Raw genomic sequence first — 13,007 nt, 5'->3', positions numbered from 1 at the left:
GAGGCTGGTAGAGAGGTGTTGAGTTTGAGAGACAGGTGGCACACTGCTGGGTAAGATTTGAGGACACCCTTGGCATCATCTGGGTTGGCCAGGTAGGACTCGAGCTGATTGGTGTTTTCATGGGCTTTACCCCTCTTGATGGGGGAGAAGAAGTCCTCCTCATCTGAAGACTGGGGGCCGGTGTCACCTGGATGCACTGTGGGTTGATCCTTCAGATGACGCTTGATGTAGTCAAGGCCTATGGTATACAAAAAAAAAAAAAAATCAAAGGATTATTTATAACCACATAACGGCGGCATCCTTTTTGTGGGAAAGGATTTTGCAGAATATAGCAGCTTCACAAGCTTATGCGACACATAGTAAGCTTGTCAAGTGGCTATTTTCCACAAAATCTTTGCCCACAATAACATAAAAGGTGGTCCCAAGCAAAATGATAACTTCATGAAAATAAATTGAAAGGTGGTCTAGACCAGCAGTAGGCAACCTTAGGCACTAGTGCCAACATTGGCACAGGGGAATATGCACACTAGCATATTTAAAGAAAATTCCCCTCACATCTTGCAATTCAAATGACATCCTGCACGTGATTTACACAAACTCTGACAAGGGAGGGAGTCTGGGAGAGTTATCCAAGTCTAAAGATGATCATTACATCCTGATGTGAAAGAAAATAGTCCAAAAGAAAAAAAAGATAACATTGTATATATAGAATATAGAATAGATAGACAGATATATGTCTATATCTATATATATAGTACACACACACACACACACACACACACTGGTGTGTGTGTGTGTGTGTGTGTGTGTGTGTGTGTGTGTGTGTGTGTGTGTGTGTGTGTGTGTGTGTGTGTGTGTGTGTGTGTGTGACACATTTAATATTAACATGGTGTCATAATGTAGACATGGCACACTAACTATCAAGACAATGAAAATATAGCACTTCATGTCCAAAAGTTTAAGTTTGCTGACCCATGGTTTAGAGTAGACTGTGGCTATAATGCTGAAAAATGATGGATGGAAAAGTCAAAAAGACAGCTAAACTACAGCATAAACTGGTATGATGATACATCATGTGGTCATGGAAACTTAAGGCTATACTATTCACTTCGGCTTTACTATTGCTTACCACAATGTGCTTTTTCAAATTTGATGGAGAATTCTTGTAAGCCCGTAGCTCTTTGACTTGGGGTCTGCACATGACACAGTTCAGTAGCCAGGAATCCTTATTTGAGCCGAGTCCGACAAACGAGAACATCTCCTGCAAGTAGGGCCATGGATGGTCGTTCTGGGCACTAGCTGCAGTGGCTGGTTGGTCGTCCTCCTCGACCTGAATATTTTTTTATTAGAAGAAATTGCAAAGGATCAACTACAGTTTCATGACAGTGCAGATTCGCTGGTATAACTCATATAACAATGAAATACATGCAGGTAGGAAGCAGTACTGTGTATGGAAGATTGAAATACCTCGTCCCGTTCAGGCTCGGGCTCAGAGTCGTCCTCCGGCAGGGAGCTGGAGTCTTCAGCGTTTACCGGCGTGTCGGCGTCACTAACACTAATCTCCTGCTCCTCCGTGTCGGACATGCTGCTGCCTGGTTCGGTTCCATAGCTCTCGCTAACATCAATGGATCTCTCGTTCAAGTTATTAAAGTTTGTAAAGCGAATTAGCGAGTAGCGACAATAGAAAACTACAACGCGAACAACTGTTGCCTTTGTTGTTGTGCCGTGTGCGAGGTGGTAGTGTCCGGGTTTATAGCCAATGAAAAGAAGGAACACGGACAGAGAGCCAATCACAAGCCGGGATGTAGGGAACCCTGTGTAATGTTTCATACGATTGGCGGAGCATAGAAAGGCTAGGCTACAGATGTTTTTATTCCGGTCTAAATATTATTTTAATGATTTAATCGTTGTCGTGCATTAACACAAAAGTAACGAGTAACGACCAGCTTGTTTTGCAAATGTAAGAAGTAAAAGTACAGATACTTGTGTTAAAAATGTAACGGATACAAGTAAAAAGTACTCCGAAAAATAAATACTCAGTAAAGTACAGATACTAAAAATGTGTACTTCGTTACAGTACTTCGTTACTTGTACTTCGTTACTTCCCATCTCTGATGATATGGGCAGGTCGGGGGGGGACCCGGCACAGGTCATCCAAGTGAGGGCCGCGGCCATTGCAGCTGGCGCTCAAACCCGGAGTCTGTGTCAGGAGGGGCTGATAAGATGGGGGCCGAGGAAGGCGTTGACATTAATTGCGGGAATTGTGTGTGCTTATCAGTTAGTGTCTGTGAAGCAATGAGTCTGTCCGTGAACCTCCGCCCAGATCTGCCCACAGCCAAATGTCCTCGGTGTTATCAGGCGGCTCGGTCAGTTCTGAAAACAGGATCCGCAGGTGTTTGTGGGAGAGGGAAGGGCTAGTTTAGGACAGAGTCATCTTGTTTACATTCCTCCAGCAGATTGTGAGCAGGAGCGATCGTGCCAAGACCGCTCTGTCAAGGTCAAATTAGTCGAATCAGCAATTGTTTTGAGAACAGGCAGCCCCAGTAATTTTCTGTCTGCCTTTCAGTCTCTGAATCATCATCATCATCAGCGACTCCAAACAGATGAATAGTGATCAATTCCGGCCAAGCTGAGCTCCCAGCTTCTCCATGTCGTTATCCATCTTGTTAATGAGCTCAAAGACCCCCGCCAGCCTGTGGTTCTGCTCGAGAATCGCATCCAGCTTACAGGCCTGCTCCCCCAGCGTAAAAGTCAGAGCGCTGATCGCTTTGCTTGATCCATCTGCCACGTCCGGCAGCTTGGAAAAGTGAGTGAAAAAGGCCGCTGACGACTTACGCATTTGTCGATACATCAGGAAACCCCCACCTCCGATCATGGAGATAATCAGGAGAAATCCTGCGATCATAAATCCAAATATGTAGGCATCTTCTACGTCCTCGATTTACATTATCGCCATACACAAAGGCTTCCACGACTTGTACGAATCCATTGTGTACCCAGCAAAAAATGTCCCATCAGGGCAAGAGGGCTCCCTTGTCTTTTTGTTGCAAAAATTTGGTCAATTGTGCTGAGAGACCAGTTAATCAATTCCATGTTTGTAGTTTCGGAGGAGTGAAAAGAAGGAAACTTTGGAGACGAGACAAGCAAGCAGTAGCAGGGCAGATAGATAGGGAGAGGGAGCAGAAAAAGCGTCCGCCTTCGTCGAGAGCCGGAAGTGAAGGAGATCCTTCAGACCATTAAAGGAGATCCTCCAGACCTCTACGGGAGATCCTCCAGACCTCTACGGGAGATCCTTCAGACCTCTACGGGAGATCCTCCAGACCTCTACGGGAGATCCTCCAGACCTCTACGGGAGATCCTCCAGACCTCTACAGGAGACCCTTCAGACCTCTACAGGAGATCCTCCAGACCTCTACAGGAGATCCTTCAGACCTCTATGGGAGGTCCTCCAGACCCTAGTGGTCAGTACAGGATCCAGATGCTAGTGGGGGTTAATGACAGTTGTCATCTGATTACTTTCCATTCAGTACAGTGACTCTGACCAGGTTAGGTACAAACACTTGCATTGAAGCGCATTAACACTCTTTTCAAACCCTCTACAATGATTCTGTGACTAAAATCATAACGACTGAAACAACAGACTTTTCCTTCGGGGATTGATAAAGTATCTTTCTATTTAAATTTGAAATCAACTACAAAGGAACCGGGGAAGACCTGCTCTGGGTGCCAAATGAAAAAGAGTGACTGTGCAGTTCAGGTGTGCAGTTCAGGTGTGCAGCGGGCCGGTCTCTGCTCAGATCAGCTGACGCTGCGAGACCATCAGCCCAGGGAGGAAAGCGGCTGTGGACATTTCACTTCTGCCAGATGAAGCATTCCCAGAGCTGTGCAACGCTCCGCAACGCTTGACATTTTTCCTGTTTTGTTGTTTAACAGTCTGCAATCAAAATGTTTAAAGGGGACCTATTATGGCATCTAATCCCTATTTTAAACAGGCCTTGAATGTCTTAAAAACAAGCTTTTGATTGTTTTTTCTAAATAAATTAGAAATTCAGCCTCTGAGCCATGTCTTTATCTTCCCATTCTCTAACCTCATTATCTATGCAGGATTCTGAGTGGGCGGGGCTATGATAATGAGGCTCTGTGCTGATTGGCTGCCTGATTGACGCGATACACCTACGAAAAACCGCTCTCAGTAGCTAACGGACAATAACTTGTGCAATAACATAACAAGATGTGCAATATCATATGTGCAATATCTGCCTGTCTACCTTACACACACTCTACCTGCTTTTTTTGCACTGTTTCTTTTCTTTCAATCTATTGTATATACTGCTCATATATTTTGTAATTATATGTATATGTATATGTAGTATATATATATATATATACAGTATATATATATATATATATATATATATATATATATATATATATATATATATATATATATATATATATATATATATATATACATGTTATAATGTAATAATATAAATACAGATTCAGATTCACAAAAACTTTATTTATCCCCGAGGGGCAATTGCAAAAACAACTAAGCAGCATGACGTTGAAAGTACCGAATAAAATAATAAAATAAAATGAATGCAGATAAATAAGGCTCTCCTGTAGAGTGACTGCAGTGGTATAAATATAAAGTGTCGACGGTGGGGGTGGGGGTGGGGGTGGGTGTTTAGCAGCTGGAGTTAAAAAGCAGACCTGCAGGCGGTGCAGCGGAGGCGCCGCCTGGAGGGGAGCCACTGAAATGCGGGGTGAAGTATGTGGGAGGGGTCATTGATGATTTTAGCTGCCTGGCTGAGGGCCTGTTGGTTAAAAACCTGTGACAGGGTTCTGACCGGCAGGCCGATGATTTTTGAGCATAATGATGCAGTGCTCTGCAGTCTGTTCCTGTTCTGGATGCTAAGGGAGTGGAGATTGTCATAATATAAATAATATATATATATATATATATATATATATGAATGATATATATATACACACATGTTATAATGTAATAATATAAATACATCATAATGTAATAATATATAAACATGTTATAATGTCATAATATAAATACATGTTATAATGTCATAATATAAATACATGTTATAATGTAATAATATATATATATATGTTATAATGTAAATATAAATATTACTAACAATACTATAGAAATATTGATTTAATATAAATACCATGTCATAGCTATCTGTTTCTTGTTATTTTCATATAAAAGTACGTTTGTCAATGTTTATAATTATTCACAAGTATGCAGTGTCATAACTACATCCCTGACGTTCATAACAAACCAAACAAGTTTGAAAATCTGTTGAGAATTGAGCAAGTTAAGGTTGTTTAAGCAGTACATGCACCATTAAACACAATGTTATGAGTGAGCGAGCTCTCCTGTGGCAAGATGGCCGCCGTGTGACGACGTCGCATTGGCCAGCAGCGCGGGCGAGTCATCTAGCCTTTATATATACTGTATCTATGGGCGGAGTTGTTGTTGTTCCGGCCAGAGTTAGTTGCGGTCGTGGTTTCACGCATCGGAGGCCAACCGATGCAAATTGCATTTAGGTTACGTAACGAAAGGGAGCAGAATCTTATTGGCTCGTAGATCCACATCACACTGGACGGATCATCCGGGCGGCTGTACAGACACTGCAGAATGTGGTTGCTTTCCTCCTTCTCTGAGTTGGCAGGCTGAGGGGAGACCACTTTATATATGTTAAAGCAAGAAAAAACCTGTTTTTCATAATAGGTCCCCTTTAAGTTGAAACAGAAACGCGGGGACATCCAGGAGAATGCTAATCAACAGAAAACACAAAGATTCTATCCTTTACATGAGCTTCTATTTCCTCTGGCTCTCACTTCAAGCATCATGAATCATTTCAGTACGACGATGGACATGTTTTTACTGCATTCAGCCCCTCACTTTAACCTCACTTTAGTGGGAATGTTAAAACACAACAAACATTGAGTCTGGTTTTATTAGCTGGCTGTCATCGTTGCAGTCGTCCTGTTTAAGTCTCTTCAGAGAAGCAACCGTGTAAATACTACTACTAATAATAACTATATTATATTATATTATATTATATATATATATATATATATATATATATATATATATATATATATATATATATATATATATACATATATGTTATATTGCCGGTATTATTATAATTATAATAATACCGGCAATAATGATACCAGGATTGGTAATATTGTGTTATTAGCCTCACGGTTGTTGTTGCTTCAGAGTCTTTACTGTCACTATTATTATTGTACTATTGTTATTGTTATTGTTATTATGTTATTAAGAGTATATACATGTATGTGTACCTCTCCCCCTCAGTGAATGTATGTATCTGTAAAAGTGTGTGTGTGTGTGTAGATATGGGTATCCATAAGTGCATGCTTGCATATTTATATTTGTATATTGATCATACATGTGTGCATGTAACATTCTAAAATACATACAGACCTTATAGACCTGCATCCATCTCTCTCTCTTACACACACTTTTCTATTGTCCTTTTTTTTTATTGCAACACACTCCACCACTCCACCAACACACATCACACAGACATCACAGCAGTCACCACACTACACACCCTGCACCCATCACTGTCTGGGCTTTCTAGCAGTCTTGTCTTTTCGTGTTTCACTTCAGTGATTTAAGTCTCTGTCAGAATCCAAATATTAAAAAATATGTTGCCAAAGAGGACCGGCGAAGCACACAGTCACACACTTAAAGAAAACTTACATCTGCTGCAAGATTAAAAATGCAAATATATGTCATAAATAAAGGTTTTTATTAAATCATGGTACTAATCACTAGGAAATAGAAAACGTAACGTCTTCAGGATCAGTTTGAAACAAAGCAAAAAGGAACTTGGTTCACGTTGAAGATCTGCATTAACGTAATTATGGATGACTTGTGTAATGTTTTTATGTTTCTTGCCTTCAGGTGCTGCAAGTATTGGAAAAGGAATAGGAGGAATCCTGTTTTCCCGCTTTTCCCGATCCAGCGGCCACGTGTGCGGGGTGGAGGAAGAGCCGTCAGATTCGGAGGGAATTCCACCTGAGACGGAAACCCTGGCATTGGGAGAAGAGGGAGAGACGGTGTTAGAGGGCGAGGAAACGGAGAAACTAGTAGAGGAGGACAGGGAGGAGGTGGAGCCCGCCATGTCTCAGTCCACCTCAGCTGTGATGGACAGCACTTCCTGTAAGTAAAAATACCTGCTGATAGCAACTGATAACTCATCCATCCATCCATCCATCCATCCATCCATCCATCCATCCATCCATCCATCCATCCATCCATCCATCCATCCATCCATCCCGGTCCTCAGGTTCCACTAGGGATGGGAATTGATACGATTTTTATGATTCCTATTCCATTTGCGATTCTGCTCAACGATTCGGTTCTTTATCCATTCCCTTATCGATTCTCATTTGGAAAAAAAGGACAACAGTGAGGCAAATGGCGCTAGTATGATAGGCAGTGTTCCTTAATTAATTAGTTACCTGCAGTATTATTAGTCAAAGACAGGCTAATGCTGCTGCTGCTGTTGCTGGGCTGAGAATTACTGACGTTGGTCCGGAGTGGATTGAAAATCCTTGACCATTATTGCTGCTGTGTGTGCAAATATTTTTGCATGTTGGTAGTATTTCCTCCCTTTGACGAAATATCAACTTGGCAAGTATTGCAAGTTGCCCTGTTGTCGTCTTTTTTACTGAAATGTAACCAGACTTTCAAGCGTCTGTATCACTTGGGCTCCATGTTTACTATTGACTGCTGGCTGTGATAACATCATTCGTGCCCACTGGAATTGAAAAGTTATATTACATAAACTCTGTAAATTGAGAGACAACTCACCCGCTGCAGCTGCTCCAACCACATCCGGGGGGCGTGTTTGCCAAATGTCAATCAAAGAGTCAGTACCAGACTGAGAACATTCTACCGTTAATAATTGTAGAATAACATACTATACAAAACACCTTATGGACAGAAACATTTCTGATGGTGATCTATTGATGTAAATCAGCTGTTAGACCTGGAGAACATGGACAACCTGCAGGACAGGCGCCCTGGAGGTCCGACCCTGGGGGACATCACGTCACTTGTGATCAGTGTTGGGTGTAACGCGTTACAAAGAAACGCGTTACTGTAACGAGATTACATACGCCAGTAACGCAGTAATGTACCGCGTTACAGTTGTACTTTGGGAAATCCCGTTATAGTTACTCTAAGACAAAAAAAATACGTTACTTTAGTTACTTTAAGCTTTTCAGCTACATGTAGAACGGGAGAACAGAAAAGAAAATCAAACTTGCCTTTCATGCGTCTTCACGCGTTGCGCAACACTTGTCTGACTTAAGGCTGATTTATGGTTCCACGTTAAATCAACGCAGAACCTACGCCGTAAGTTCTGCGTTGGTGTAACGCAGAACCATAAATCAGCCTTTAAAGTGATTTTACGGGATTTTACGGGACTTCTGGTGCTGATCTGGGCACTGCAGTAATAAGGTTCCAACTTCAGGACTGTCTCAGAAAATTAGAATATTGTGATAAAGTTCTTTATTTTCTGTAATGCAATTAAAAAAACAAAAATGTCATACATTCTGGATTCATTACAAATCAACTGAAATATTGCAAGCCTTTTATTATTTTAATATTGATGATTATGGTTTACAGTTTAAGATTAAGATTCCCAGAATATTCTAATTTTTTGAGATAGGATATTTGAGTTAGCCTGTAAGCCATGATCAGCAATATTAAAATAATAAAAGGCTTGCAATATTTCAGTTGATTTGTAATGAATCCAGAATGTATGACATTTTTGTTTTTGTAATTGCATTACAGAAAATCACAATATTCTAATTTTCTGAAACAGTCCTGTAAATGTCGTTAACGAGTTATGGTGCAGCTCAGGTGATATTGCGGAGTAATCCAAAAGTAATGTAACTAGTAATGTAACTAGTTACTTTCAGCAACCAGTAACTAAGTAGTGTAAGGGATTACTTTTTTAAAAGTAACTAGTAATATGTAATGGATTACTTTTTTTGAGTAACTACCCCAACACTGCTTGTGATGGATTGTTGTTGTTTCTGTTGCAGTGGAACTGGAGAGACGCGTGGACTTCGAGCTGCGGGAGGGCTTGGTGGAGAACCGCTACTGGTCGGCGGTGACGTCACACACCGCCTACTGGTGCTCCTACGACGTGGCCCTGTTCCTCCTCACCTTCATGTACAGACCACAAGAGCCCCCCGAGCCGTCAGAGGACAACCAAGATGCCTCCTAACGGAAGTTCCTAGCGAGCCATCACCCTTGGAGCCAATTTGCCTTCCACACAACTTCTTCTTCAGTGATATCAATTTGTTCATTTTGGAAACAATGAAACGTTAAACACAAGTTACTGTGTTGACTTAGTTTACATGTACAGCTGTGGAAAGGCTAGTGCCCACTGTTTTAGTCTTACGGGAGGTTCTTGTGTGTGAAAACCTGGTTGAAGTCTTCTGGTTGTAGTGGGTCAAATACAGCCTCAGATGAACAACAGCTCCTCACGTTTTTCACTCGTCGTCATTATTTTCACTCAAACAAAATGTTTGTGACAAATTGTTGCAGAGCGGGTAAGCTGGACACATGTAAAGGACTTGTGGGGGACATTGTCCACACTTTGGTGGGGTAGCAGTGAATTTAGGAGGCCGTTACTCCTCTGGCTGAGTCATTGTGACCACGAGAGCCAGTTGCTACGACAAACCCGCCGTGACACTTTATGGAGTGTTACAGTACGTGACCTGCAAGGGCAACAAAGGTCCTTCCATCCCAAAATAGTCCTTTTGGAAAAAAAAACCCCACTAACTCATGCAAGTGTAAAAAGTATGAGGTTTTAACATGTTTCCTTTGGATGTGTTTTCTATTTAAAGCTCAAATTTGACCATTTCTAAGCGAATGCGTCCAACATCTCCAGCTTCTGCAAACCCAGATCACTACCGCTCCACCACCGTGCTTGACAGCGGGTATGAGGTTTCTTATCTGGTTTCCTCCAAACACTGTTTTGAACATGAAGACCAAAATCTCCACGTTGGTCTCATGTGCCCAGAGGACGTTGTTCCAGAAGTCATCTGATTGGCTCAGATGCAGGTTTGGGAACCTCGGCCTGACCTTGGGGTAAATCTACATCCGCTCCTGGTGGATTTGTTTTGCACTCATGAATAATGTAACTGTAGAATATTGCACCTTGTCTACTTTGGAAATGGTTTTATAACCCTTTCCAGATTGATGCATGGGACAAAAATAGTTATTCTAAGTCCGTTGCTGAGGTCTTTTCTTCTTGGCATTATGTTAACGTAACGTTAACGTTAACATCTGGCTTTTTAGATGTCTGCTCACCTGCTGCTGAATAGCAGCCCCTGCATGACACTTACCCTCTTAAATCCTGGGGAAGTGGTTGAGGGTGTACTTAGTATTGCCCTTGTGAATTTATTCTATACGTAATAATAATTAAATAATTAAATAACGGCAAGTGATAAAAGTTACAGGATGTTGTTCATCTGAGTTTATCTGCCTACTGTGATCACAGGCACGCACACACACAGGAAACAAGATTAAAAGAGCTGGTACTAATGTTTGCTCACATCTGTAGATTGAACCATCTCCAAATAGTTTTATTTACAATTATTTGTCTGTTTGAACATTGCCGTCGGCTGTGAAACGGTAGCTGCGTTTGTCGTATGCCGTCCACACACGATAAAACCTCTATTTTTTTAATCCAACTTAATTTCCAACACACAGATCAAAACGGTACGCTTTTATTTGAATATCATGTCGAGTCTCGTTTATTAGTTTGAAAGAGCAACATATCGAATATCTGAACGGAAATGACGTCGTTTTTGTGTTTGTTTTATTTTGAAAGCTTCATCCAACATGTTTCACATAAAAAACTCTTGACGAGTAAAGTGAAAATGCAAACACAGAAATTGTCCCTGTCTTTCTTCCTTTTATCTTCTTCCTTGTTTCAGCTCATGAATGACATGAAAGCTGGTAAAACTGACCTAAGTGGGACGTGAAACCTCACGTCCTGTTTACCGGCCGTTCTCACAAAGTCTCAGCGGGTTTTTCTCCGGAGCCTTTAGGACGGACAAACATGCAGCGAGTCCTCCAGACAGGTCCTCTACAGACCACTAGAGTCCAGATCCAGACCTGCAGGTCCTCTACAGACCACTAGGGTCCAGATCCAGACCTGCAGGTCCTCTACAGACCACTAGGGTCCAGATCCAGACCTGCAGGTCCTCTACAGACCACTAGGGTCCAGATCCAGACCTGCAGGTCCTCTACTGACCACTAGGGTCCAGATCCAGACCTGCAGGTCCTCTACAGACCACTAGGGTCCAGATCCAGACCTGCAGGTCCTCTACTGACCACTAGGGTCCAGATCCAGACCTGCAGGTCCTCTACAGACCACTAGGGTCTGATCCAGACCTGCAGGTCCTCTACAGACCACTAGGGTCCAGATCCAGACCTGCAGGTCCTCTACAGACCACTAGGGTCCAGATCCAGACCTGCAGGTCCTCTACAGACCACTAGGGTCCAGATCCAGACCTGCAGGTCCTCTACAGACCACTAGGGTCCAGATCCAGACCTGCAGGTCCTCTACAGACCACTAGGGTCCAGATCCAGACCTGCAGGTCCTCTACAGACCACTAGGGTCCAGATCCAGACCTGCAGGTCCTCTACAGACCACTAGGGTCCAGATCCAGACCTGCAGGTCCTCTACAGACCACCAGGGTCCAGATCCAGACCTGCAGGTCCTCTACAGACCACTAGGGTCTGGATCCAGACCTGCAGGTCCTCTACAGACCACCGGGGTCTGAACCTACTCAACTGTTAGAGTAAAACCTTTATTGATCTGTTGGGGAGGTTTCCTCCAGGAAGTAAATAAAGCGACTCAGGAAGTAAATAAAAAGATGTCTTACAGGAAAAGACATCTTAACAGACATTTCTAAACAATATAAGACTTATATATAATATAATATAAATTCAGAGATAGAAACAGACATGAAGTTCCAGTTGAACTTAGGTAGCGGGAAGTGTGATGGAAGATAAATAATGATTAATAATAATAAACAGTGAATCGTAAATTGTTGCGATTCAAAGTTAGTCGGCCCTCAGGGGGCCCCCTATTGGCCCGGGGCCCCAAACATTTGCCTGGTATGCCAGTTGGCAAGCGCCACCTCTGATTATGCTAGCAGCAGTCCAAGCATTCCGTAACAAATCCCATCTTGGTGGAAACCGCCTCTGGATTCAACGAGTCGCACGTCTATGATCTCAGACGGTTTGTCTAAAGTTGCAGTTGCTAACTTTATTATAGTCGTATCTACTGAAATTACCACTCTTTTCTGACAATATTACATAAACTGTGAAATTTGAGAGACAACTCTGCTGGTTTGGTGCCACCTGCTGCTCACCCGCTGCAGCTGCTCCAACCACATCCGGGGGCCGTGTTTGCCAAATGTCAAAGAGTCAGTACCAGACTGAGAACATTCTACCATGAATAATTGTAAAATAACACAATATACAAATGCAGAAGACCTAATGAACAGAAAAATGTTCAGCTTTAAATGATCACAGAAACTCAGTGTAGCACGGCGAGTGCTACGGGGGCCCGACCGACAGGATGGAGAGACACGGAGTTTTGTGCAGAACCCTTTATTTAGCCTCAGAACCCCTCACACGTGCCCAAGCACCTTCACACAGCTTCATCATTCCCAGCTGCTGTCCAGCTCTGCCTTTTAAGGCAGGCAGGGTGGAGAGAACCAGCCACTCAGGCGGATGGGACACAGGTGCGTGTGTCCCATCAACCTCTCCACCCTGCCACACTCAACAAGGAGTCAAACCACACAGCTAGCCTCACGGCTCACGGCTCAACTCTGAATTAAGTCTTTTGTGACGGGGCCTTTGATTATGCTAGCAGTACTACTAGCACTACTACTGCTACTAC

At 42.6% G+C, this 13,007-nt stretch overlaps 1 protein-coding gene and 1 long non-coding RNA gene across 2 annotated transcripts in view; one reads left to right on the top strand and one right to left on the bottom strand.

Moving 5' to 3' along the window:
• Positions 1-10,974, top strand: part of ddhd1b (DDHD domain containing 1b) — a 46,169-nt gene extending 35,195 nt beyond the window's left edge. The window contains exons 12-13 of the mRNA XM_061746672.1: positions 6,971-7,228; positions 9,124-10,974. Of these exons, the coding sequence (XP_061602656.1) occupies positions 6,971-7,228; positions 9,124-9,308 (443 nt within the window). The 3' untranslated portion in view covers positions 9,309-10,974. The remainder of the gene's footprint in view (positions 1-6,970; positions 7,229-9,123) is intronic.
• Positions 965-1,757, bottom strand: LOC133464599 (uncharacterized). The gene is made up of 3 exons (XR_009784489.1): positions 1,468-1,757; positions 1,130-1,330; positions 965-1,003 (listed from the first exon to the last, which is right to left on the bottom strand). It is a non-coding gene; the product is annotated as an uncharacterized LOC133464599 (long non-coding RNA).
• Positions 10,975-13,007: the final 2,033 nt, after the last annotated feature.

Source organism: Cololabis saira, chromosome 18 (genome assembly GCF_033807715.1).
Source record: "Cololabis saira isolate AMF1-May2022 chromosome 18, fColSai1.1, whole genome shotgun sequence".
NCBI classification, from domain to species: domain Eukaryota; kingdom Metazoa; phylum Chordata; class Actinopteri; order Beloniformes; family Belonidae; genus Cololabis; species Cololabis saira.
The sequence above is the reverse complement of the archived record's forward strand: the minus strand, read 5'-3'. Positions and strand labels throughout refer to the sequence as shown.